The sequence below is a fragment of the Xiphophorus maculatus genome, chromosome 7 (assembly GCF_002775205.1).
Source record: "Xiphophorus maculatus strain JP 163 A chromosome 7, X_maculatus-5.0-male, whole genome shotgun sequence".
NCBI classification, from domain to species: domain Eukaryota; kingdom Metazoa; phylum Chordata; class Actinopteri; order Cyprinodontiformes; family Poeciliidae; genus Xiphophorus; species Xiphophorus maculatus.
In genome coordinates this window covers 31,436,573-31,460,935 of record NC_036449.1, presented here as the reverse complement: position 1 = coordinate 31,460,935, position 24,363 = coordinate 31,436,573, and the positions used below count along the sequence as shown (strand labels likewise).

Here is a 24,363-nt window from a genome sequence, read left to right as displayed (position 1 = left end):
AAGTGTAATGTACGCTTTTTCCTTTCATTTCTTGCAGATTTTTAAGTGAAATATGTCAATCTGAAGTATTAGGGTATTAAGATAAATAAAAATAATTTAGTCTGTTAGATTTTTTTCACACATTGTCTTTGCTGTCCACAGCACAGTTGACATATTGTACTGTATAAAATGTAGCAAAAATGTATAAATAATGCTTGACAATGGCTGATTTATCAAAGTTTATTATCTTTACAATAAAATACATGGAAATTAAAAGGATTTTTTTTCATATCTTGAAATGTTAAGTGCACATTGAATTATGGAATTGTGTAAATATGTTTGTAAATATATCCCTGTAAAGGTGTGTGTGTTCATCAATGCCAATATAAAACCGATCAGAATCAGTCATAAACATTGTGCTCTTTATTCAGAAAACCCAAAACAATTAAATATTCACATCAAAAAGTTAGAAAAAGAGCTTTCTTTGATTCCCTGACATGTCAGAGTTTGTGAGTCAGTGACATTCACTAACTTCAATACTTTGTAGAACGGTGCTGTGGAAGTTCGTCCATTTAATTATATTAGCTTACTGGCAGATACGCCACATTCAATATGGCGGACACCGTGACGTATCGCAGCAACAAGTCGACATGTCCAATGAGGCGTCAACGTATTGACGGCTGCAGCCGCCTGCAGTCAGAGCGCCTTCGGGCGACCCAAACATCTGCCTGACGGAAAATAAACCTCATAAAATATCAGATTCAACATGGCTGCTGCAACATCTAAGGCAATGGACCGGGAGACAGAGATCAGAGGAAAAGCTTCAGAACCAGGCCGAGCCCAGAACCGGTTCCTGTGCCGGGTCCAGAACCAGGTCCAAAATGAAACGTCAGAGTGAACTCTGCAGCAGCCTGAGCGACGGACGCCTCTGAGCAAAGACTGTACCGGTTCATTCTGGTTTCTGGAGCAGTCCTCCCTCCAAAGACCAGAACCAGAGCCCGATCGGATCAGAAACCGCTCTAACAGAGGCAGAGTGTCTCCGCTGTGTCCTACAGGCAGAGACACGGCCAGTCAGAGGGGAACCACGGGACGGGCCGTGACGCCAGCCGGGCCGCTCCGAGGCCCGCTCGCCTAAGGGTGAGCACTAAAAACGGAAACCGGAACCAAACCGGGTTCTGGAGAGTCAGCTGAACCTCAGCAGCAGAGCAGCGTGACGAGACGCCGCGCTGAGGAAGGCGGCCTGTCTTCACCCTGCTGCTGCTGCTCCCAGCATGCACTGCTGTCCACACAGACACCTGGTGTCAACAGACTCTTTGCAGGTCAGCCTAAAACATTCGGGGAAAAGCGGCTCGGTCGTTTCCAGTCCGGTGAAAAAGTCTCTTTCCTCTGGGTGTTTGCAGGGCTTGTCCAAGGTAACAATTAATGATGAACATCGACCCGAAGCCCCGACTATAAGCTGGAGAAAGGTTTTAAGATGTTCGCCTCCTTATACGTTCACAGAAACAAGGTGAGTTTTACTTTCTTTAAACTTTGTTTCTAACATTGGCTTTAGCTTATGCTAGTAGGCAATATTCTCGGATATTTTTATTGTAATTTTTTTTTTTACATTTAAAAAGTATCTAAGCATTTTAATTCATTCTAACAGACAATGTTTTTTACCTTAGTTTCTGTTTATTTTCAAGTATATTATCCGTGTTTATCGTCGTTAGTGTCAAAAAGAGACCAAGTAACAGGGAGGTTACAGTTCGGCTTTTGTTTCCATAGCATCAGGAAACCTTGAGGTCAGGCAGCTCTGCAAAGACAGACAGGAGGACAGAAGGACATTTGGTCGAAAGGACAGTTGGACAGCAAAGCCACGTTCCTGTGGAGCTGATTCAGACGATCCCAGCATTCTTCTTCTGTGGTGTCATGGTGGCTCATCCTGACTGAGAAGCTGCTCGGCTGGTTGCTGCAGCAGCAGCAGCTGTTGCCATAGCAACATAATAAGCTGCCATGGCAGGATGTTTTACCTTCCAGGCGGCGGCTCTAACAGGTTCCGACCCGATCAGAGAGGCCGACGCTTCGCCTGAGGGCTTTGGAGCGCAGGGGGCGGGGCTTACTGCTGCCTGCACTGTGATTGGCTGACTGGAAGACCAGAGAGACCAGTGAAAATAGTGCGCAGACTGGATCTACTGGATCCAGCCACTAGTTAGTTCGGCTTTATAGCTGCTGGTGTACTGGGAAGACTGGGAGCCGCACAGCAAGGTGAACCAGAACCAGCTTCAGTTTCCTGAGGATTAATTCAGCTGGCCAGTTGTCTGCTTCAAGAAAATCAGTAGAACCTAGTAGAACCCAGTTGGCTCCATCATGGTGCCCCCCCCACTGGTGCTGCCAACTGATTAGTAAATGTAATCAGATTACTCTGTGTGGCTCAGAGTAATCAGGATGGCTCGCTGCCAGCCGTTCTGGTTCCAGCAGGAATGAAGACAAGCCCCGCCTCCTGCTGCACTCCAGCCAATCACATGCAAGCAACCATCTGGGTTTTCTGCAGCAGGAAGCAGTCAACCTGTTCAGAGGACAGTTTATGCCCCACCCCTTCTGCTGCCGCCCTGGGCAGCTGCGCTTACAGCCACTGTTAGCATAAACATGCTTCATTGTCTCAAACCAAACATGTCTGAAGATTCGCAGCTCTCCAGGGTTTTACCTACAGGACGGTTTAAAGGAAGCCATTTTGTTTTAAACGTTTAGAAACGTTCACTTCCTGTGGAAGTGGCGCCGCGAGGCGACATCCACCGCCGTCAGTCGTGAAATGTTCACACTGACGACACAAGACAAGCAGAAGCTCATTCAACTTCATTCATCCAAAGGCTAAATTATTTGGCAGAGACCCACAGCATGACAGATCCTCCGCCATGCTTCCCGCAGAGCGGCTGTAGCGGTAGCCATGTTAGTCATGGTGTGACAGGAAGTGTATCTACTGGTTGTCATGGTGACCAGGTTTGGTCTCCAGCAGTGAGAACAGCAAAGCAGAACGATGTGATTGATAATGTGACAAACTGATCGCTTTTCCAATTAAAATCCTTCCCCGAAGCCGATTAGGTAATGTAAAGGATTTCTGCTCTGTTTCCACAGCAACAAGTTGCCAGAGGTCACAGAGGTCAGGCTGCATTCATCATGACCTGACTGAACGGATCAACAGCGGTAGTACCACCGGGTCGGGTCAGGACACTGGATGGAGGCTCCATGTCCTCGCCCCACAGCATCACCCCTCCCCCGCCGCGCTCCAGCTGCGTTTACCTTGAAGTTGCTGGAGTTGACCCAGGAGCTGGCGATGGCGTCCACCATCTTGTCCAGCGCCGTCTGGTCCTGCTCCAGTTCGGGGGACTTGTTCCTGTCCAGGATGTAGTCAATGACTTCCTGTCCCACCTGCAGCCGCCGGCCCACGTCCTTCTGCAGGACCTGGGCCAAGCAGCTCTCCACGCTGGGCTCCATCGGCGCGCCGGTTCCGACCAGACTGGGTCACGGACCCGAGGAACAGCCACTGGCTCACTCTAGAGGGACGGACGCAGCGGGGGCCTGGGAGCGGCAGCAATGCAGCATGTGTGGACAGCAGCTGAGGGGCGGCTGGTTCCGGCGGGGGTCGGGAAGCGGGTCGGGTTGGGTCGCTGGATCAAGGATCCATGTCTTCGTCCTGCCACTGTCCAGCGTTTTCCTGGAGGGAAGAGAGAAGGACCAGTCAGACCGGGACCGGGGACCCGGCACCGGGCCAGGTTCGGGTCGGTTAGAGAGTTACTGGAGACCTGGCACCGGGCCGGGTTCGGGTCGGTTAGAGTTATGAATGGAGACATTTTTACCCAGCTAAAAAATCATTGCACTTCCAGAGACATTCTGAGCTGCGGCTCTATTATTCACATCAGATCAATAAAAAGCATTTTAACCGAGAAACACAGCGGATCCGGTACCGGGTCTGGGTCCTTCATCACTAGCGCGGCGCTGCACGGAGGAGAGCAGCCGGTGACTCCGCTAACGCCAGCTGTGTTTCCACCGTTCTTTACGCGATTTTTGAAAAATAACTTTGTGATTTTGATCAAAAGGTTTATACTTTGGGCGGTTTATAGCTGTGTATAAAATATGCTAATGTGCTAAAGAGACAGAAACATGCTAGCTAAGCTCTGACATAGAGAACAATGCCACCCACTGGTGGATCTGAGCCTTACCAGAGGAACCAAGCGTCAGACCTCCAAGAGAGCAGGACTCTCTCTGCTCCATGCTAGCTAGAAACCTCTACTTCCTGTTTACTACAACCATGTGTAACGTCAGTTTCTGATGACATCACGCTCTGTGTAGCCTGGCTGATTCGCTCCAAACCAGGAGCCTAATACGCATTTAATGCAAGATTTCAAAAGCTTGCTTATAATTAGCATGACAAACATGGCTAAAAGAATGTGTCAATCCCTACCAGGGTGTTGCTTTTGCTACTTGTTCTAGCATTTCTTCCTTCCACTCAACTTTCCCCTAAAAACGTCTGCACCCTGATCAGCTTTGCCTCAGTGAGCCCCCAGCACACCAGAACATGTGCAGCAAGAATCCATTTCTGTGGTTCTGATCCAGTTCTGACAAGAGGAACTTGGGGGGGGTCTCAGGGTTTACCTGGTGGAGGGTCTCGGGGTTTGGCAGCCGCTGCTGATGTCTTTCCACCCTGGTATGGAGCTAATCTCACCTGGAAGCCCCAGGGCTGCAGACAGCACCAGTTTCTGGTTCTGGTTCAGGTTCTGGCTAGATAAAGCTGCAGTGTCACATGATGCTGTCTGGATCTCCATCCTGGTGCACCAGACCTCCCCCCTCCCTAGCTTAGCTCTGCTCCAGTTAGCCGCAGCCTCCCCGTCTCCACGCCTCCAGCGGACCGCAGGTAGCCCTCGGTCCGCTCCGGGAGCCTCCGTGGAACCTCCCGCCTCTCTTTTCAGCCTCTGCGGCCGCCTTCCCTCCGTGAAGCCTGGCAGTAACCAGCGGACCCAGCTACAGCTAGCTACCTTTGAATGAAACGTCAGTTCGCAGCAACAAAAGAAAACTGGGGGCGGGAGGGCCGAAGAGGAGCAGCTTCATCATTCCAGTTAACACTCACCATTTCCCGCCGCAGACTCTCCGGGCCGCCCGCTCTCCGCTCCGGGGAGAAAGCTTCAGTCCGCGGCCTCAAACCGCTCCTCTTTCTGCCTTTCTATCAACACTCTCCAGCAGGAATGCTGCCTGAAGGACAAGAATGGGGATCGTCGTGCGCATGCGCAGTCCATCCAGAGATGATGATGGCACTTGGAAAACTGTCGCATGGAGAAGCGGCCGCTCGATCTCTGGCGACACCTGGCGGCCAGGGCTGGACTGCGCATGTGTGGTTCAGTCAGAACCAGATTTATGGGCCCCGATTGTGGCTTTGATTCGGTTTCCAGAAAAAAGTAAACGCAGAAACTATAGAAGAAATGCACAATATTTACGCATATTTGCAACAACATTTATTTATAAGAAAAAAAGACAGGAAACTAATTTAAGTCAATGTATGCCTGAAAGTTAAACATTTGTTCGTTTCATTTAAAGAGCTCTAACGCTGCTGCATCCCTCTGTACCAGAAGAACCACCTCTTCTGGGCCACTGCCTGGGATCCAGCAGTGGCCCAGTTACCCAGGAGACAATATGAAATCAATTCCTTATGATGTTATGAACTGGCACAGAAACAGTTTTATTCTTTTATAGTTTTACTTTAACAATGAATTAATAATGAAGCTCGAGCCGTACTGAGAGGATCCATTTGGTCGATCAGGGATCTGATCGCTGCAGCTTTGAATATTTTATTAAACTGAAATAATTCCCTGTTTTTGTTTCATTCTCTGGTTCTGTCCCGCTAAAACCCGTAACAAGGCAGAACGACGCCCAGCTGCAGATCCTAACGCCTTAACCATGAAACTGCTGTTAGCGCCACTTTTAGCACTAATGCTAGCAACGATGTTAGCGCCGGTATTAGCGCAGGTTTTAGCGCTGCAGCAGATCGGAGCTCATAGGTCTGAAAACATCGTCTGGGTTCATCGGACCAGCATCATGACTGAGACGGCCCAGAAGGTTCTGACTGATCCACTGGATCACCAGCTGACCAGCAGGGAACATATGTGGTCTATGTTTGTTGGGGGGGGGGGGGGGGGGGGGCATGCGGTCCGTGATTGGTCATGTGACACAGCCCACCTTTTCCCTGGCTGGTCCGGATCAGGCCCGGTCCGCTTCTCTGCTGCAATATTAGGGAATATTCTCTAATGGACTGACAAGAACACATTCTTCATCATAGCAATAACAATAATAAAGCAGGAAGCAGAGCCATCCTGGACCAGCCCGGTTCTGTTGGACCAATCGGGTCGCTCTGGCTCCAGTCTGGAGGTAGAAACTGTCCCAGTCCACCTTAAATACTGAAACCCTTCACTGGGCCTCCTCTTTGTCCTCAGAGCTGTCAGAGTCCTCCTCTTCCTCATCTTCCTCCATGTTGCAGTCATCATCATCATCATCATCTTCCTCTTCCTCCGGCATCTTCAGGATGATCTCGCTGTCCTCCTCGTCGTCCAGGACGACCGTGGACTTCCTCCTCTCCAGGAAGGACGGCGTACAGACGGGCGTGGTCTGCTGAGGAAGAGGAGGAGGAAGAGTCAGGCTGATCAGAACCAGCAACGAGGAAGATCAAAGAGATTAACATCATAAAAACATAAAGACCAACTAAACAAGCCAGAAACATTTTACCAAATATATAAACTATCAATGCACATCAATCACATTGATCATCTGTGTCGTCATGGTAACTAGTCATGTGGGGGCGTGGGTTTCATGGCGCCACCACAGGCAGGCGGCCAATCAGCTTTACGCCCCGCCTTTATGTGGGCCCAGTTATCTGACCCGAAGCCACGGACCGGCGCCGGGCCATTTTCAGTACGGGCCAGAGGACCGGCGTGTCCAGAACCGGCGGGTGGACTTACATCGCTGCAGGACGAAGCGTCCAGGACGGCGGAGGTCGTCTTCTTCTGGGCCGCCTGGACCAGAACAGGAAGAACCGGTAAGAACCAGATCCTCAGAAATAACTGGTTCCATGAGAGCGTTGCATCAAAACCAGGGAAAGAACCACAGGCCCACTGATCTGGAGTCAACAGACCCGGGTTCTGACCCGGTTCTGAGATCACTTACAAATCCGGGGAAGTCATACTGGACCCCCTGCCGGGCCAGCTTCCTGCGCAGCTGCGACTCCTTCCTCAGCAGGCGGCGGGTCATGGCCTCCAGCTGCTCCGTCGAGCGGGACCGGTTGTACCGGGTCACAGCGGGCTGGGCCGGCCTGCGGAACATCCTCTGGGACCCGACGAACAGCTTCTCGTGGACCTTCTCTGGAGGCAGAACCTCACCTGGAAATGTGGAGGAATCCAGATCAGAAACAAAACCAGAAACCGAGCCCGGTTCTGAAGGTTCTACTCACACTTGATGAGCCTTTCCCCCATCAGGTAGTTGTTCATGGTTTCCGCGACGATCTTCGCCACCTCGCCGCTCTCGAACTCGATGAAGGCGAAACCTTTGCTGCCGCCGGTCTGCAGCAGAGATGACATCATCACTCCCTGTTGCTACGGTAACCACAACAGGCTGCTACAGGTAACCATGGCAATGGCTACTACTATTTAACACTCTTTATTTAAAATCAATCAAATTTGATTTGTATAGCACGTTTCAGCAACAAGGTATTTCAAAGTGGCTCAGCTGGTCCAGATCAGGAGGTTCTGGTGGTTCTATTGGACCACGGGCAAAGCGGCCAGTAAGATCAATGCACTAGAATCATGTTGGCCAGGATACTGGACCTCGGGACCCGGTCAGAACCAGAGTCAGAACCTCAGACCATTTTCAGTCAGGGCCGATAATCAGCAGAGGTCCGGGTCCTCGGAGACACCCAGCCGTGTCCCTCTCGGTCCAGTCCCACTGAGCCGTTCTTGTTTTCTGACCTTTTTGCTCCTGGACAGCCGCAGGCGCAGGACCGTCCCGAACTGCTCAAAGTAGGACCGGAGCTGCGGCTCGAACAGCCCCAGAGGAAGATGGCCGACATACACCACACCTGGAGTTACACGGCTCCCCTGGAGAACAAAGAAACCAACAGGAAGTGATGTCATAGGACACACGCAAGTCGTTTTAAACTAAAACACATGTTGGTTTCATCCAAGCAGCTGCAATGAGCCTGAAGGAAGTTTGCTGACCTGCTGACCCCCCACTGACTTTCTGCTTGACTCAAAGAGCAACAGCTTCAATTTGGATTCTTACAGTAAAACTGTGAAAGTATAAATAAAATTTGTTCTTAGGATCCTGCCAGTTCATGTCATCATGAGAAATTGATTTAGCTCTCCGGTAACTGGGCCCCTGCTGGCCCCCTTCTAGGGCCGCCCATGGTTCTACAGATGTTCTACAGATAACCCTAACCCCGTCTTTTTTTTTTAAATCAACTGTAACCGGAAAATCATAGCAGAGATAAAGGGTGGAAAACTCCCGTCTGTGTGAAATTAACCTATATAATGTAATAAGTGATAAAGTACCTGAAACGATTTAATTTGTTATCCTAATTTATTGAATGGTTCTGCAGTCCTAGATCCAGTCCAGCGAGATGTTTTGGACCAAACCTGAGGTTCTTGGTTTAATCAGTTCTCTGCCTCTCCGGTTCCGAGCCTGAATCCCCCATGAGGAACACCAGAACCGACTTGTGCTCACCTTCCCGCCGCGGTTCTTCTTCTTCACCTCTTGGACCTTCTTCTTGAACTCGACCTCCAGCTCCGGGTTCAGCGCCAGCAGCTCTCTGGGCCGCTGCGAAGCGGACTCCGTTTTGCTTTCTGTCATTTCACCAGTTTATCCAGAGGTTCACTCGGCTCCGAAGCTCCTCACGCTGCTCCTCCTGAACATGTGCTAACAACTGAGGTGACAGGAAGCGCAGCGTGATCCGGAGCTGTTTCACAGCGCCCCCTGCAGGCCTGGAGTGGTGCGACCGGCTCCTTCGGTCGGCATTTTAACCTGATTGAAAAAAAAATGAAGCTGATGTTAGCAGAAAAATCTGTTATTGGGGCTCAACAGTTTTTAAAAACGACTCATGTGGAGATTTATCCCGAAACAAATGGAATTTATATGAGAGTAATGCGCTGCAGCGGAAGGAAGAGGAAGCACTTCCGCGATCACGTGTTTCTGACGTATTTCCGCCATTGAAGTCATTCTCTTTTTTTTAAATAAACTTTATTTAAACTGGAGAGGGCATAGAGAGGCAGATTTAGAAATGAGTGTACAACAGTAACATTGATAAAGAAAAAAATAATAACTAAAATAGCAACAAAGGGATTAATATTTTAGGATTAACATGCATTGGTGGGAAATTCCATTAATAATTCTGCCAGGTATTCATATGATTCAATACATTTCAGAGATTTCAAATATAACTGGAATTCAGATTAAAAAATGTTAAAAACTGCAGATGATCTCAGCACTCTTTGTTTATGAATAAAGTATTTTGCCAGACAAAATATTACAACAGAGTTCTATTGTTTTGTTTTTCAATAACACTCCAAAAGTTGCCATATCTCTAGAAATAGATTCAGGAAGTGCAATTTTCAGTTTGATGAACCTTTCAAAGCAATTCCAGAATATTTTTGAGTTATTCTGGTATATTGGTATATTTTGGCATTCATAGAAGACATGGTCTATCGTTTCTACATCACTTTCACAGAATGAGCATTTATTGTCATCGATATTGAAGAAAATTATTAGCAACTCTTTGGAGCAGTAAACAACATTTAACATTTTAGCTTCTTTACTTTTAGAGTTGTAGAGTTCTTAACCTTTCAATTGATGCAAAGGTTTTTCAAATTTGCAAAGAATGTTATTTGTATTTATTTTCCCAGTGAATAAAGTTTCTTTTAGACAGTTTCTAAATGCGTCATTATTGAATTTTGGATCAGTGAATGATATTCCATTAATAGATACACTGGGGGCGTGCCGTGGTGGCGGAGGGGTCAGTGCGACCCACATTCAGAGGCAACGTGGCCTCGCCTCGGCTGTCACGGGTTCGACTCCTGGACCCGACGACGTTTACCGCATGTCTTCCCCGTTTCCTGCCAGCCTACTTTGAAAAAGAGACACTAGAGCCACAAAAAGACCCCTTGTGGGGCGATAAAAAAAAACAAATAGATAAAATAAAAAATAGATACACTGGGTAATTCTGGAGTCATCGGATGATATGTTATTATATTTTTAATCTGATTAATAAATTGTTTTGGTAAGGCATTAAACAATCTGGTAAATTCAGCTTTTGGGGGAAAGAATTTATATTTTGCACAGAATTATTTTTAGTTTAACATGCAACCATTAGCATCCATTGATTGTATAATAGACCAAATATTCTCCGTCCAATCTTTGTAAAATAAGGATTTATTGTGATATAGTATGAATCTGTTATTCCATATGATAGAGCAGTGTGGCCAGTAGTTAGGAGCATTTTCCAGAATATTAACACTTTTTATAGAACTCTGATAGTTTAATAAATCACTTATGTTTATTGAAATCAGCTAGAAGTTTTAGACCATTTATTGTGTTAAATATATAATTGGGGACACAATACCAAAATAACAGAATTATTAATCCAGGATTTCAACCAATTAATCTTCAGGTTCCGTTAAAACATTCAAAGTCAATTACTTTCAGACCGCCATCTTTGATTTCTTTGACCTATGACCTTTCCTTAGGTGGTGTGGCCTGTTTCTCCAAATAAAGTTCATGTTCATTTGGTTAATAGTTTTAGTTAAATTATTTGGGACAGCAGTGCTACAGGTTGAATAAATTAATCTCGACAAACTTTCCATTTTTGATAAGTAAATTGGTCCTAAAATAGAAACGTCTCATTGGAGCCATGAGTTGAGTTTGAATTTATCTTCTTTAATCTTGTTTTCAATAGTTAAGGTTGGCTCTTGGTTTTTGGTTATAACAGTTCCCAAGTATTTAATTTTAGATTTAATTGGAATGCTAGATATTTCTTTTAGGTTAGTGTCATGAATGGCTATAAGCTCACATTTTTTAAATTTAGCATTAGTCCTGGAGCCTCTGAAAAAAGTTTAATTTTATCAATAACAGCTGGAATCTGCTTGTTTCAAGAAAACGGTGATGTCATATTAACGGGCTAAAGATTAATTCTGTACCAAAAATGTCTAATTTCTCAATGTCTGCACAATGTTTTAGATAGATTGCTAATATTTTTGCAACTGAATTAAAAAGATATGTGGAAATGGGAGACACTGAGGAATTCCAACATTAATGTTGAATGTAGCCGTGGAGCCTTCAGGTGGAATTATACAACTATTAATGTTACGATACAGACGGCTATTATGTCGATACAGACTGTTGATGTGGACAGAGATGCAAGTTTTCCTCTCTTGTTCTCGGACGCTTTTTTCCTCTGCTCCCTCCCTGCCCGGCTCACTCTGTTTTTGTCCTGTCCTTATCTATATTTTTGTAGACTTTCTTTGCACATCCTCCGAATCTACAAATTATGGATCTGGTTAACTGGTCTCTCAGTGCAATTGATCAAATTTTCTCGATGAGAAGTCTGGGCACAGGAGAGCCCTCTTGTCCTGCAGGGATTCACCCTGGATTTATTCATGATAACAGGATTTCTGCCGTTTGCAGATTCCTGGCTTATTGACAAATTTGTGATATTCTTGGCCGAACTAGTGAACATTCAGACTGTTGGTGTGGACAGAGAAGCAAGTTGGATGTGAGTCTGAGACTCGCAGCCCAGCTGAGGATTCTAAAACTCACTAATGGAAAGGAATCCATCTTGGAAAAGTTGCTAGTTTTGGATCAGTGGAACGACCAAACTAATTTAGATAATTGGGAACTGAGACGTATCGGAGAGACTTTAGGGAAGATTGAAATTTATAATCTACCCAACCTAAGACATTCTATATCTGAATTGGCTTTCCCCGTGTTGCCTTGGCAGGGCTGCAGATTTCTAATCTCCTTGAAGATATGTAAACATAACGCTCCTTCCCACCTCCTGTTATCCATGCAGCTGTGGAGCTGAGCGCTCCCAAGGACATGCCTTGATAACAACATCTTACCTGACTTCTGCCAGGAGGCTGAGCAACGTGGTTTCATGGCCCTGTGATGTCACTTCCTTCACTCATGTCTTTATTTTGTCTGAATGTTACCTAATGTGTCATTTCCTCTTTTTTATTTTATTTTGTTAGAAACTGTGGAGGATTCACTTTTTTTTATTTTTTAAAAGGTTTTATTGGCTCTAGTGGCCTTTATTTGATAGGAAAGTGGGTAACGAGAGATGGGGGAAGACATGCGGCAAAAGTCACCAGGCCGGGAATCGAACCTGCGGCAGCTGCGCCGAGGACCAAGGCCTCCCCATGTGGGTTGCACCCAACCCCTGCGCCACCACAGCACATCCTGAGTACTCACTTTTAACCCAGAAAAGGAATTAGAACAAACTTGGAATCCAGAGACGCTAGTTTATTAATTTATTAGTAACTCTTTAGGTTATTTTTTAGAAACTGTAGAGTACTCACTATTTTAGATCAATATTAGATTATTTTTTAGATTGATATGCAGAGAGACTCCTATTATTGCAACCCAGAAAAGGAATTACAACGAACTTGGAATCCAAGAAAGAAATCTTTCAGAAGACTTAGTTTTTATTATTACTTAGAAACTGTGGAGTACTCGTGACTTTTACAAATTTAGAGCATACTTAGAAAGTCCAGAGAATACTTATAGTTAACTAGCAACCCAGAAGTCCAGAGGATACTTACTTACACTTATTTAACAACCCAGAACGAGAATTAGAACTTGGAAACCAGAAGAAAAACTACCTTAGCAATTACTTTTTAGACTCCTAATCTCCCAACCCAGAAAAGAAATTAGACCAGAAGATACTTACTTATACTTATCTACCAACCCTGAATAAGAGTATCTAGTTTATTTACTTTGGATCAACATTAGATTCTTTTTCTTCTTTTGCTCTTTCCTTTTGTTTGTATTTCCTTTTAATTCCTGTAAAGCACTTTCTTTTGCCCTGTTGCTGAAAATGCGCTATAAATAAAATTACCTTTACCTTTAATGTTACCATAGAGACCTCTAATTACATTCAGACATTTTACTACAAATCCTAAATATTCAAGAACTGACAGTAAGAACTGAAGTTAAACAGTCAGGCTTTAAGAAAGGAAGAGAATAAAGACATCATTATTGATCATTACTGATCATGTCCCAATATTCGACCAGGTCTCGTATTGTTGATCTTCCTTCCAGATTGTGATTCTGTAATAATGTTTAGATGTTTGGTAAATATGGATGTTAGTAATTTATAATCTGAATTTCTGAGAGCAATAAATTTTCTATTCTCAATAAATCCTGGAGCCTTGTCTGGTTTGGGGATACATATAATAATTCCTTGTATCGTATGATTTTTAAACATTTCTGTAAAAACCTGATGCAGTAATATTTTTATGTCTTCCCAAAAGTGTTTCTAAAAGTTTCCAGTCAGTCCATCTGGACCCGGTGCTTTGGTTAATGATTAACAGCCTTATTAAGTTCTTCTATTGTAATATTGTTGTCACAGGTTTGTTTGTAACTATCTTCTATTTTAGGGATACATGTTTTAATTTGTTTAAAAAAGGTGAGAGATTTTTGTTCTGAGAATTTGGAGATATACAAGTTGCTACTGAATTTAAAAATCTCTGTTGATATTAATCTTTCATTGTTGGTTTCTACATTATTTATTATTAAAGATTTGCTAGAATTGTTGTGGAGCGGGGGGTGGGGAGGTTGTTTTCTTTTGTTTACTCAACCTTCAGCCACTAGATGGCGTCAGATTGACCTTCTCTCTGGAGACTGGTGGATCTTCCTGCACACCGGGTTTTCATCATCTCATCAGGCCGAGAGTACAAGAGGAGCGGGCTGCCAGTACTTCGTCGCCAGAGTGTTTGCCAGCAATGGTGCTCCCTTTCGAGACGCCGTGGATCTCCCAGTGACGATTAGTGATGGGTAAATGAGGCGTCATGTATCGTTTCGACCCAAAGCAAAACTGTATTGATACTGTGTTGATGCTGCGTCACTGAATACTGACACCTGCTGGACATTAAAAATCTCTACAGGCAACGTAGTTGACAGACTGATTTGATGACCTAGTCTATACAATAAGATTTAAGTCATTGTATTTTATTGTATATTATATATTGTATTATGTCAGATCTTCAGTTAAAATCAAAATATATTTTATATTCTTCGATACAGTCAATAAATAATGTGAACATGAACCAAGTGATGAAAGTGAAAGTGAACATGTTTGGAATGAGGATGCTGGTGGACTGTTTTTTTGGGGGGGGGTTCCCACAAATTTTCATTCAAAAAAATACGTTTTTCCAACTTTTGAAATTTAGTCTGTTCTGTTTTTTGACACAACTTCTCCTGCTGTAGAAAAAACTTAAGTAAACAATACATTTATATGAAATAATTTACAAAAAGCAACTGAGTAATTTGTAGAATGGATGTATACCTGAGTTTATCCAGGTGTATCTGGGACTTCATTCTCATGCTTTGCCCTATAATGACTCAGCATTGAGGAGGTGAATTTATTTAAATAAGACATTTCTGTCAAACATGTGCGACACTTAACCTGCAGAACATAATATGAAAGTAAAGTAAGACTGAATTTCAGCTGAATTTGGATTCAGATAGATCAAGTACAAACTGAAAAGAACCGGATGAAACAGCGAAATGAAAACTTGATCAAAATGGTCCCACACTGCGGAAAACTTTCGTTTGCCTTCAGGCTCCATAGTTGACGCCGTACAATAAAAGATAAAGAATCGTTTTGGTAAATGCATCCTGTTGACAGATTCGCTTCCTTATAAACACAGTTTGGCGCGTCAGCGTCATTTCAAAACAGTTCCTGTATCGGTCACGTGACTTGCTGAAATCAATACGCGCACCGACGCGGGTTTTGGTCTATGGGCTTGATGCATGAGGGGACGCATCAGTGTTGCCAGACCCATCACTAGTGACGATCTAGTCTGGTTTCCCTTCCGGATTCTTTCCCTCGTGACGCCGTGGACAGTACCCACTGGTTGCCCGAGTCCCGTCTGCAAAACCTCCCCGTTGGATCTCAAGTCTTCCCTGGTTTGCCTCCGGCTGGTAGCCGAACCGCTCCCTTGTCGCCGGCCTGCCCGAACTTACCTGCCCGCTCTCCACCGCTCCTTCACGGAACCACTCGATTATTATCCGCCCGTAACCTGGAACTTGGACTCTCAAAGAGATAAAGGAACCCGAACCCACGGACTACTCCTCCCGAACCGAGTATTTTCACCCATACAAAGCTTCGACCACTCCAAGAGACGTTCCCCCTCTACCCAGACCGATTCCACCAGATTACTCTGTGCATAAAGAAATAAACTTATTTTTACTGATTCCATTTCTCCGGTGTGGTGTTTGCATGTGGGCGAGACAAATAGAAACCAACATGACAAGAATTTTGTTATTGTCTTCTTTCTAGATTACAAAACTAGGCAGAGTTTTTTTCTCCCTCCTCGATCCGTTTAACTCTTGATTTAATAAAAGCTCCTTCAGCCCGTTTATAAACATTTCATCTAGTTCAGGTTGGAGGATTCCTACTTTTTGTTTGTCTTCAGTTGAGGGGTTGAGGTCCATTAGGGAGCCGTAACGTCTTGAGCAGTGGCGCACGTGAAAATCGAGTGAGGGCTTTACTGTCATTTTGGAAGAGGCGGATAACTTTACCGCAGTTGGATTGCAGCGCTATTAAACTCCACTGCTTTAGCAATGTTAGCAATGTTAGTGTTGTGGTGTGTTATGGTCCTCTGGGCGTTCCGTACCAGAGGCGGGTTATGTACATGTATGGTTTCCGGTAAAAGTCACTTCAGTAAAATATGCCTGCCGGCTAAAGACAAGCTGTTGTCAGAGTCCTCAATTAATGGTCTACAAATTACTACATGGTGTCAGAAGTGGTGACTCTTCAACGTTATGCTGCATTCCCAATGCACTCCCAACTAACATCAAGATAACTGCGCAGGGGAGATTGTCGTATTCACAATGTCCAATACTGAGAGGGAACGCGCTAACTCTGCTGCAGCTAGCAACGCTGCTGTTTCGCTTAAGGCCGCCAGAAAAGTCTGACTGCAGAGATGTCCAAAACTGGCCCAAATGGATCCGACGGTTCGAGAGGTACAGGATCGTGTCGGGGCTGGAAAAAAGGGAAGAGGCTTTTCAAGTGAATACGTTGATATATTCAATGGGAGATGAATCCGAGGATATCCTTAATGCGTCAGAGCTAACGTCTGCAGACAAGTTCAACTACTAAAAAGTAAAAGAGTGCTTTGATGAACATTTTATTGGAGAACACAATATAATTTTTGAAAGGGCGAAGTTTAATGTGCGTAAACAAGAACCAGGAGAAACGGCCGAGAGCTTTATCACCGTGGTTCACAAACAGGCGGATTATTGTAAATTCGGGGCTCTCAGATCCATCCATCCATCCATCTTCTTCCGCTTATCCGAGGTCGGGTCGCGGGGGTAGCAGCTTCTGAAGGGAGGCCCAGACTTCCCTCTCCCCAGCCACTTCTCTCAGAGATGAACTTATCTGGGATCGCATTGTTGTCGGCATAAGAGACGCCACGCTCTCCGAGAAATTGCAGATGGATGCAAAACTGACCCTGACTACAGCTGTAACACTGGTCAGACAGAGTGAAACTGTGAAACAACAACAGGGTTGGCTGCGCGGTGCGGGTGGCCCTGTATCCATTAAGGAGCCCAGTGAAGAGATGCATGAGCTTTCACTTGCACGCAAGACAGAGGGCAGTGCACAACAGAGACCAAAACCGAACAGGTATGCAACATCGTCTGCCTGTTATAAATGTGGGAGGGCTCCATTACACAATTGGAAAGACTGCCCTGCCAAAGAGGCTGAATGCAGGAAATGTCACAAACGAGGACACTTTGCTGCTGTCTGCAAGTCTAAGCAGCCTGTACCCGAGATGACAGAGGAAGAGGGACTCTATCAGGATACTCTGTTCTTAGGTGAGGTGAAGTCAGACAGCAATGGCTGGTACTCAAACATCAAACTAAATGGGGCAGTAGTTTCCTTTAAACTAGATACAGGGGCAGCAGTGGCTGCCATTCCTACCAGAATGTATAGCTACAGAAGAGACGGCCCTTTATTGCACACCCACAAAAAGCTGTATGGCCCAAATAATACCAGACTATCTGTGGTAGGTCAGCTTCAATGCAGCCTTGAAATCAAAGACAGAAAGTCCACTCAGTCAATGTTTGTCATTGATAGCTTGGCTAGGCCACTGCTGGGTTTACCGGCACTTACGGAACTACGTCTTGTGGAGCGAATGGGGAAAATTGACACACTGGAGGAGAAGGGGGACCCGGTGAGAAAATTCAAAAAGAAATTCCCAAAGGTGTTTACAGGATTAGGGAGACTGGAAGGTGACTATCGTATCCGGCTGAGAGACGATGCTGTCCCCTATGCCCTTTCAACCCCTCGCCGTGTGCCAATACCCTTAACTGAAAAAGTCGAGGAGGAACTAAAAAGAATGGAGGAAATGGGGGTCATCTCCAGGATAGAGAAGCCTACTGAGTGGTGTGCGGGGATAGTGGTAGTCCCAAAACCCAATGGCAAAATTAGACTTTGTGTCGACCTTACCAAGCTTAATGAAAGTGTGTACAGAGAAAGACATATTTTGCCCTCCGTGGACCAGTCATTAGCGCAGCTGAATGGTGCAAAATATTTCACAAAATTGGATGCATGGAGTGGCTTTTGGCAGATTCCATTAGCACAAGAAAGTAGGGAACTAACAACATTCATTACTCCCTTTGGCCGTTTCTGCTTCAATGTGCTACCCTTTGGGATAAATTCAGGCCCAGAACATTTTCAAAGACGCATGTCCCAGCTCTTAGCCGGCCTTGAAGGTGTTATATGCCATGCAGATGATGTCCTTGTGTCGAGAAAGAATGAAGCAGAGCGTGATGAGCGGCTCACAGCTGTCCTGACGCGACTCCAAGAGGCAGGACTAACACTAAATGAGAAATGCACCTTTGCACAGTCGGAAGTTCTGTTTGCTGGACATAAAGTCAGTGCAGCAGGCATTGAACCAGACCCTGAGAAAATCAGAGCGATTACAGACATGCCTGTCCCACAGAACACAGCAGACGTTAGGAGGTTTTTGGGGATGGTGATGTATGTTGCAAAATTCCTCCCTCACTTTGCAGATTCTACCAAACCACTCAGAGATCTGCTGGTAAAAGACAGTGATTGGACCTGGAGTCATATGCAGCAGACAGCCTTTGACAAGCTCAAGAATGAGCTGGCATCACCAACAGTCTTGGCTCAATACAGACTACAAGCCAAGACAAAGGTGTCAGCGGATGCCTCGTCTTTTGGCCTTGGGGCAGTCTTAATGCAGAGAGAGGAAAATATGCAGTGGCGTCCACTTGCCTACATTTCCCGAAGCCTCTCTGAAACAGAGCAACGGTATGCCCAGGTTGAAAAAGAGGCACTAGCCATCACCTCGGCCTGTGAGAGGCTGAGTTCATACCTGATCAGAGTACAGTTCACAATAGAAACTGACCATAAACCCCTCCTCGCACTCTTAGGGACAAAAGCACTGGATGACTTACCTCCCAGGATTCAGCGATTCCGGCTGCGACTGCTTAGGTTTATATACAACATAGTACATGTACCTGGAAAGGCCCTCATCACAGCAGATACATTGTCCAGGGGCCTGATAAGGCGTCCACTGACAGCAGAAGAAACACAGATGGAAGGGGAAGTACAGATTTTCATTAACACAGTACGTGATAACTTACCTGCATCTCAGTCCAAACTCCAGCAGATAGCTGACCATCAGCGGCAAGACGCCATCTGCAGTCAGCTGATCCGCCAGTGCCAAAGAGGCTGGCCATGACAAGAGGAGCTGTCCCAGCAGCTGAAGCCTTATTGGATTCACCAGGGTGAGTTACACATGAATGGTGATCTTTTGATGAAAGGACGACGTATTGTCATTCCAGAGACATTGCAAAATGAAATGCTTGCCCGACTGCACGAGGGACATATGGGGATATCCAAATGCAAGCTGAGGGCTCAGCAATCTGTGTGGTGGTTAGGCCTGAGTGCCCAAATCACAAAAGTTGTGGGCCAGTGCGAGACATGTGTTAAGTACCAACAGCTACACCCGGAGCCATTGATACCCTCAGAGCTGCCTAAGTGGCCTTGGCAGAAACTTGGGGCAGATATGTTTTACTGGGAAAATGACTCTTATTTACTGGTAGTAGACTACTATTCAAGATACATTGAAATAATGAAGACATCTATAACCACATCAGCAGGAATTATTAGTGGCTTGAAGTCTATTTTTGCTAGACATGGGGTGCCTGAAATACTGATAACAGATAATGGACCTCAGTTTTCCTCTAGCTCTTTCTCCTCTTTTGCCACAGACTATGACTTCAGACATGTTACCAGTAGTCCATACTTTGCTCAGAGTAACGGAGAGGCAGAGAGGGCGGTAAAAACAGTGAAAAGCCTCTTGAAGAAGAACACGGACCCATACAAGGCCCTGTTGGCATACAGGGTCACGCCGCTGAATCAAGGCCCTCCAGCGGCTGAGCTCCTGATGGGCAGAAGGCTGCGATCACCCTTGCCACTGTCACCCAGTCAACTTAAACCACAGTGGCCAAACCAAAAGAAATTTGCAGACAAGGACAAAGAGTTAAAACAGGCACAGACATTGGCCTACAACAAAAAACATAGAGTGGGGGTCAGGCCAGAGCTAAAAGCAGGTCAGCGCGTCTGGATTACAAACACCCAGGAGACGGCTACGGTGCTGAGAGAAGCAGACACTCCTCGTTCCTGTCGTGGAGACCGATTCAGAAGAGGTGAGGAGAAACAAGGCACATCTCAGACCCTTACCAGACATTCAAAGCCCTACAGAGAATGTGGGAGACAGAACAAATTACAGCAGCACCAGAAGTGAGGGTGGAGGAGAATGTGAAAAGGGTTCATCCAAGAAGGGAGGTGAAGGCACCAGCATGGCTCAAAGATTATGTCCAATAAGGCAGAACATTTAAAACCTGTATCAAATGTTATTGTTATAATGTATGTTATGTTCAGTATTCAGTAGACAGACTGTATGCTTTTAGTTAGGTAGTCCATGTTTTGTTTCAAATTCAATCACTACTTTGGGGAAGGGGAGATGTGGTGTGTTATGGTCCTCTGGGCGTTCCGTACCAGAGGCGGGTTATGTACATGTATGGTTTCCGGTAAAAGTCACTTCAGTAAAATATGCCTGCCGGCTAAAGACAAGCTGTTGTCAGTCCTCAATTAATGGTCTACAAATTACTACAAGCGTGTTCCGTTTCATTTCTTCTCCAAAGTTCGGCATCATTTTCTGTAGATTTTCAGCTGCTTCTAAAATCTTGGCACTGGATGTATTTGAACTAACCTCCTCGTCTCCCTTCGTCTCCTTGTGTGGTCCTGGGGTCTTACACGGTGATGTTGGGGCATTTTTAGTCCCTTTGGCATCGGTGTCCATATTTTGTGCGTGGCAGTAGTCGTGTTAGCAGAGCCTTGTTAGCTTTGTTGTTAGTCATTATCGTCGTTGTTTTTCTCTTGCCCGTTGTGATATCTTCACACTTAAGAAGTAGAGTCACTCTTAGCAGTTGTCTTTTATAGGTTTATTCTGTCTTGAACACAACTTAACACTACAGGCATCAACGTCTTCTCAGCCTAGTCTTCTTCTCTAGAACTATCCTCTAGGCTATTCCACTACTCCCTCTAGTGGACTGGGGTAATACAACTAAACTCAACTGAGTAACTAACTCAGTATACTACAGCCCTTCCCTTTTAAGAGTCAACTAAGATTTGTAAACTTAACAAGAAACTAACATTCCCATGATTCTGGCGACAGTAATCAGAACTCAATATACTTAAATGTGGAATGTTAATAACTAGCTATTCCAGAGAACAACATTCTGTACTTAAGGTACACACTACTTGCACAAAAAGTCACTCAGATAAGGAGGAGCCTTCCTTTGACGTTCTGAGCGGCGAAGTACTGGTGGTGTTGGATCTGTTCTCTGTTCGATGTCCACGTCTGTCACATCCCCCTCAGGAACATGACCCTGAGCTGCTTCAGCAGCAGACTCCACGAATGCCTTTCCTCCTGAAGATGGAGCCACCGAGTCCACCGGTCCAAATGTCACTACGTCATCTGGAAACTGAGGAGCATCCCGTGCTTCAGCCCAATCCATGTCCCTCTGCATCACATGTCGTTTCTTGATCTGATCAACATGACGCCGCATAACACGTCCATCTCCCATCTTCACCGTATAAGACACTGGACCTGTGCCCTCTAAAATGATGGCAGGCACCCACTTCGGTCCATGACTGTAGTTACGGACGTACACCTCATCTCCGGGAGAAAAACTTCTCCACTTGCTGTGGTTGTCATGATATCCCTTCTGCTTTTCTTGCTTCTTCCGCACTTTAGCCTTTATGTCCGGCAGCAGGAGATCCAGCGAGGAACGCAATCTCTGTGACATCAGCAGTTCAGCAGGTGACAAACCTGTGGTACATTGTGGTGTGATTCTGTAGTTAAACAGGAATCTTGCCAACCTTGTTTCCAAAGTGTCCCCATTAGTTTTCTTCAGGCCTTGTTTTAATGTCTGTACAGCCCTTTCAGCCAGGCCATTAGATGCTGGGTGGAAAGGTGCAGATGTAACATGTTGTATTCCATTCCGTTTCAAGAACATTTCAAACTCCTGACTTGTGAACCATGTGCCGTTGTCTGAAACTAACATCTGGGGTAGACCTTGCAGCAAGCTTTCCATTGTTCTTTGGAAAATAGCTGGGGCTGATGACACTCCAAATGGTAGTCTGTTATACGTGAAAAGGCCACGGTGTGTGTTTATCGTCAGGTATTTCTTTGAGTCCTCCTCCATAACTATCTGTTGATATGCATGACTTAGGTCGAGCTTGGTAAACTGTTTGCCTTCTGTCAGTGAATTGAACAGGTCTTCCACTCGGGGAATTGGGTATTGTTCCAGTGATGAAACCTTGTTTACTGTTAATTTATAATCACCACAAATTCTGACAGAACCATCTGGCTTTAGAACAGGCACAATGGGCGCGGCCCACTCTGCATACTTCACTGGGGTTATGATACCTTCTTTTAAAAGTCGTTCTAACTCAACTTCCACCTTAGACCTCATGGCATATGGAACTGAGCGGGGCTTGTAAAATGTAGGATGGGCGTCAGCAGATACACGAATGGTTGCCTGTGCACCTCTTAACATTCCCAATTCTTCTTTGAAAACCTCTTCATGTCTCAAGAGAACCTCTTGTAATCCTTGAGCTTCAGTTCTCACGTGTCTAATCTCATCCCACTTGAGTTTCAATTTTTCCAGCCATCCTCTGCCTAGCAGATTTGGTCCAGTTCCCTTCACGACCACCAGGGGCAGTGTTTTCTTCTGGTTTGCATATCTCACTTCAACCTGAGCTACACCAACCACTGTAATTTTCTCTCCACTGTACGATTTAAGAGAGAGTTTACTTTCTTTAATCTGGGGTCGACTGTCTTTATGCCACAACTCCAAAAAGTGGTTTTCATTCATCAGACTGACACTGCATCCTGTGTCAATTTCAAACTTCACTTCTTTTCTGTTAACTTCCACTTTTACTTCGAAGGGCTCAACTTTCTGGATAGACGTTTCCATTGACAAACATGCTAGAGTGAATGCTTCTTCATCATGATCTGAACTATCTTCATCCTCTTGTTTTTCACATACCTTGTGTGATTTGTGTGACCGTCCTTGGCGCCCGCCTTGACGTGCTCCTTTTTCCTTAAGACTGGTCTCATCTTCCTTTTTATTTTTAGACCTGCACGCCCTAGCAATATGTCCTATTTTTCCACAAATGTGACATTTGGCGTCTTTAAACTTACATCCAACCGCACTGTGACGTTTGCCATGACATCGGTAACACTCACTCTCTCTATTTTCCCAATCTGCTCTCTTTTCTTTTCTCTCTGCCACCATGCTGTGACACGCCGCTGACTGTTGCAAGTCTGAAACGTTCCTGTTTGCAGCTTCGTCGGCTACAGCCATCTGAAATGCTTTTTCAAATGTCAGGTCACTCTCCGACAGCAGACGTCTTTGAATCCTATCGTCAGCGATTCCGCACACGAGACGATCTCTCAGCCGCCGTTCCAGCGTAGCTCCAAAATTACAATCTTGAGCCAGGCGTCTGGACTCAGCAGGTTTACGGGAACGAGAATCAAACTTGTATCTTTGCACAATCTCACTTGGTTTTGGATTAAAGTGCTCTTTCAGCCTTGTAACCAACTGACTGTACGTTTTAGAACTGGGCTTGTCCGGGCTCACGAGGTTTCTCATTAGCTTATACGTGGCTGGTCCCACCACGCTAATAAGTATAGCCCTCTGTTTAGCACTATCATCAATGTCATTTGCTTCAAAAAACTGGTCAAGAATCTCACAGTATTCTTCCCAAGTTTGTTCCTTAGCATCAAATGCTGACAGAGTGCCGAATGTCGCGCTCATGGCGGCCTCGCTAATCACCTCCTTTGGCAATCTCTCCTCCTCGTGTGTCTCCACCCGACAACGTGCGTCCTTTTCTTCCTCCGTCTTGACTCCAGTGCTTCCCGTTTCTAGCCAGTATCCTCGTCGCCAATATGTGATATCTTCACACGTAAGAAGTAGAGTCACTCTTAGCAGTTGTCTTTTATAGGTTTATTCTGTCTTGAACACAACTTAACACTACAGTCATCAACGTCTTCTCAGCCTGGTCTTCTTCTCTAGAACTATCCTCTAGGCTATTCCACTACTCCCTCTAGTGGACTGGGGTAATACAACTAAACTCAACTGAGTAACTAACTCAGTATACTACACCCGTCTTATCTTTCCTGTTATCACTGGACGCTTTAATTCATTATTATTATTATTAGTTTATTATTATTATTGTGTCAAGTCTGGACTTCATAGATGTTCAACTACTTATTTAAGGAGCTAGCTACTCAGAGCTCTTACCGCGCAGCCGCTGTCTCCGCCATCTTGCCGGGAGTTAGAGGAGTTCATTCTTTTTCTTTTTGTGTCTCAAATTATTAATGTGGGAAACGGAAAGTTTGGAGAAATCAGAGTTGTAAAGTAAAAAAAGTACTTAGTTGCTGTACTTAAGTAGATTTTTCAGGTAAATGTACTTTGCTTGAGTATTCATCATTCTGACGACTTTTTACTTTTGCTCCCTTCATTTTGAGAAATGTTTGTACTTTCTACTCCTTA

The 24,363-nt window shown here is 45.2% G+C and overlaps 3 protein-coding genes and 1 non-coding gene across 27 annotated transcripts in view; all 4 read right to left on the bottom strand.

Moving 5' to 3' along the window:
- Window positions 1-5,258, bottom strand: part of clasp1 (cytoplasmic linker associated protein 1) — a 53,323-nt gene extending 48,065 nt beyond the window's left edge. For 16 of the 23 annotated variants that reach the window (XM_023337045.1, XM_023337053.1, XM_023337046.1 and 13 more), the window contains exons 1-2: window positions 5,081-5,256; window positions 3,256-3,670 (exon numbers count right to left, since the gene is read on the bottom strand). In XM_023337045.1, coding sequence (XP_023192813.1) covers window positions 3,256-3,450 — 195 coding nt within the window. In that variant the 5' untranslated portion in view covers window positions 3,451-3,670; window positions 5,081-5,256. Of the gene's footprint in view, window positions 1-3,255; window positions 3,671-5,080 lie in introns of all 23 variants that reach the window. The other 7 variants (XM_023337062.1, XM_023337065.1, XM_023337064.1 and 4 more) reach the window with 3 other exon arrangements.
- Window positions 5,259-5,445: 187 nt separating this feature from the next.
- On the bottom strand, window positions 5,446-8,936 carry nifk (nucleolar protein interacting with the FHA domain of MKI67). Of its 2 annotated transcripts, none has more exons than XM_023337069.1 (6): window positions 8,716-8,936; window positions 7,962-8,090; window positions 7,448-7,556; window positions 7,165-7,376; window positions 6,960-7,013; window positions 5,446-6,609 (listed from the first exon to the last, which is right to left on the bottom strand). In XM_023337069.1, exons 1-6 carry the CDS (start codon window positions 8,839-8,841, stop codon window positions 6,412-6,414), a joined length of 828 nt encoding a protein of 275 aa, XP_023192837.1. In that variant the 5' UTR covers window positions 8,842-8,936; the 3' UTR covers window positions 5,446-6,411. The 2 variants fall into 2 exon arrangements, with proteins under 2 accessions (XP_023192837.1, XP_005815980.1); XM_005815923.2 differs by having other exon boundaries at window positions 5,446-6,612; window positions 8,716-8,934.
- LOC111609393 lies at window positions 6,790-6,918 on the bottom strand. The gene has a single exon (XR_002753105.1). It is a non-coding gene; the product is annotated as a small nucleolar RNA ACA64 (small nucleolar RNA).
- Window positions 8,937-21,057: 12,121 nt separating the features above from the next.
- On the bottom strand, window positions 21,058-23,625 carry LOC111609289 (uncharacterized protein K02A2.6-like). The gene is made up of 2 exons (XM_023336657.1): window positions 23,123-23,625; window positions 21,058-22,594 (listed from the first exon to the last, which is right to left on the bottom strand). Exons 1-2 carry the CDS (start codon window positions 23,623-23,625, stop codon window positions 21,058-21,060), a joined length of 2,040 nt encoding a protein of 679 aa, XP_023192425.1.
- Between the last annotated feature and the right edge of the window lie 738 nt (window positions 23,626-24,363).

Bases quoted from the DNA above. Each gene is read 5' to 3' on its own strand.
- nifk (XM_005815923.2), bottom strand. From the start codon at position 8,841: ATGACAGAAAGCAAAACGGAGTCCGCTTCGCAGCGGCCCAGAGAGCTG. The intron at 7,557-7,961 runs GTCAGAAAACAA...TCTCTGCTGCAG, and splicing joins GGCTGTCCAGGAGCAAAAAG to ACCGGCGGCAGCAAAGGTTT. The intron at 7,014-7,164 runs GTAAGTGATCTC...GTTCTGGTCCAG, and splicing joins AGTATGACTTCCCCGGATTT to GCGGCCCAGAAGAAGACGAC.
- LOC111609289 (XM_023336657.1), bottom strand. From the start codon at position 23,625: ATGAGCGCGACATTCGGCACTCTGTCAGCATTTGATGCTAAGGAACAA. The intron at 22,595-23,122 runs GTCAGCGGCGTG...TAAATCGTACAG, and splicing joins AACGTTTCAGACTTGCAACA to TGGAGAGAAAATTACAGTGG.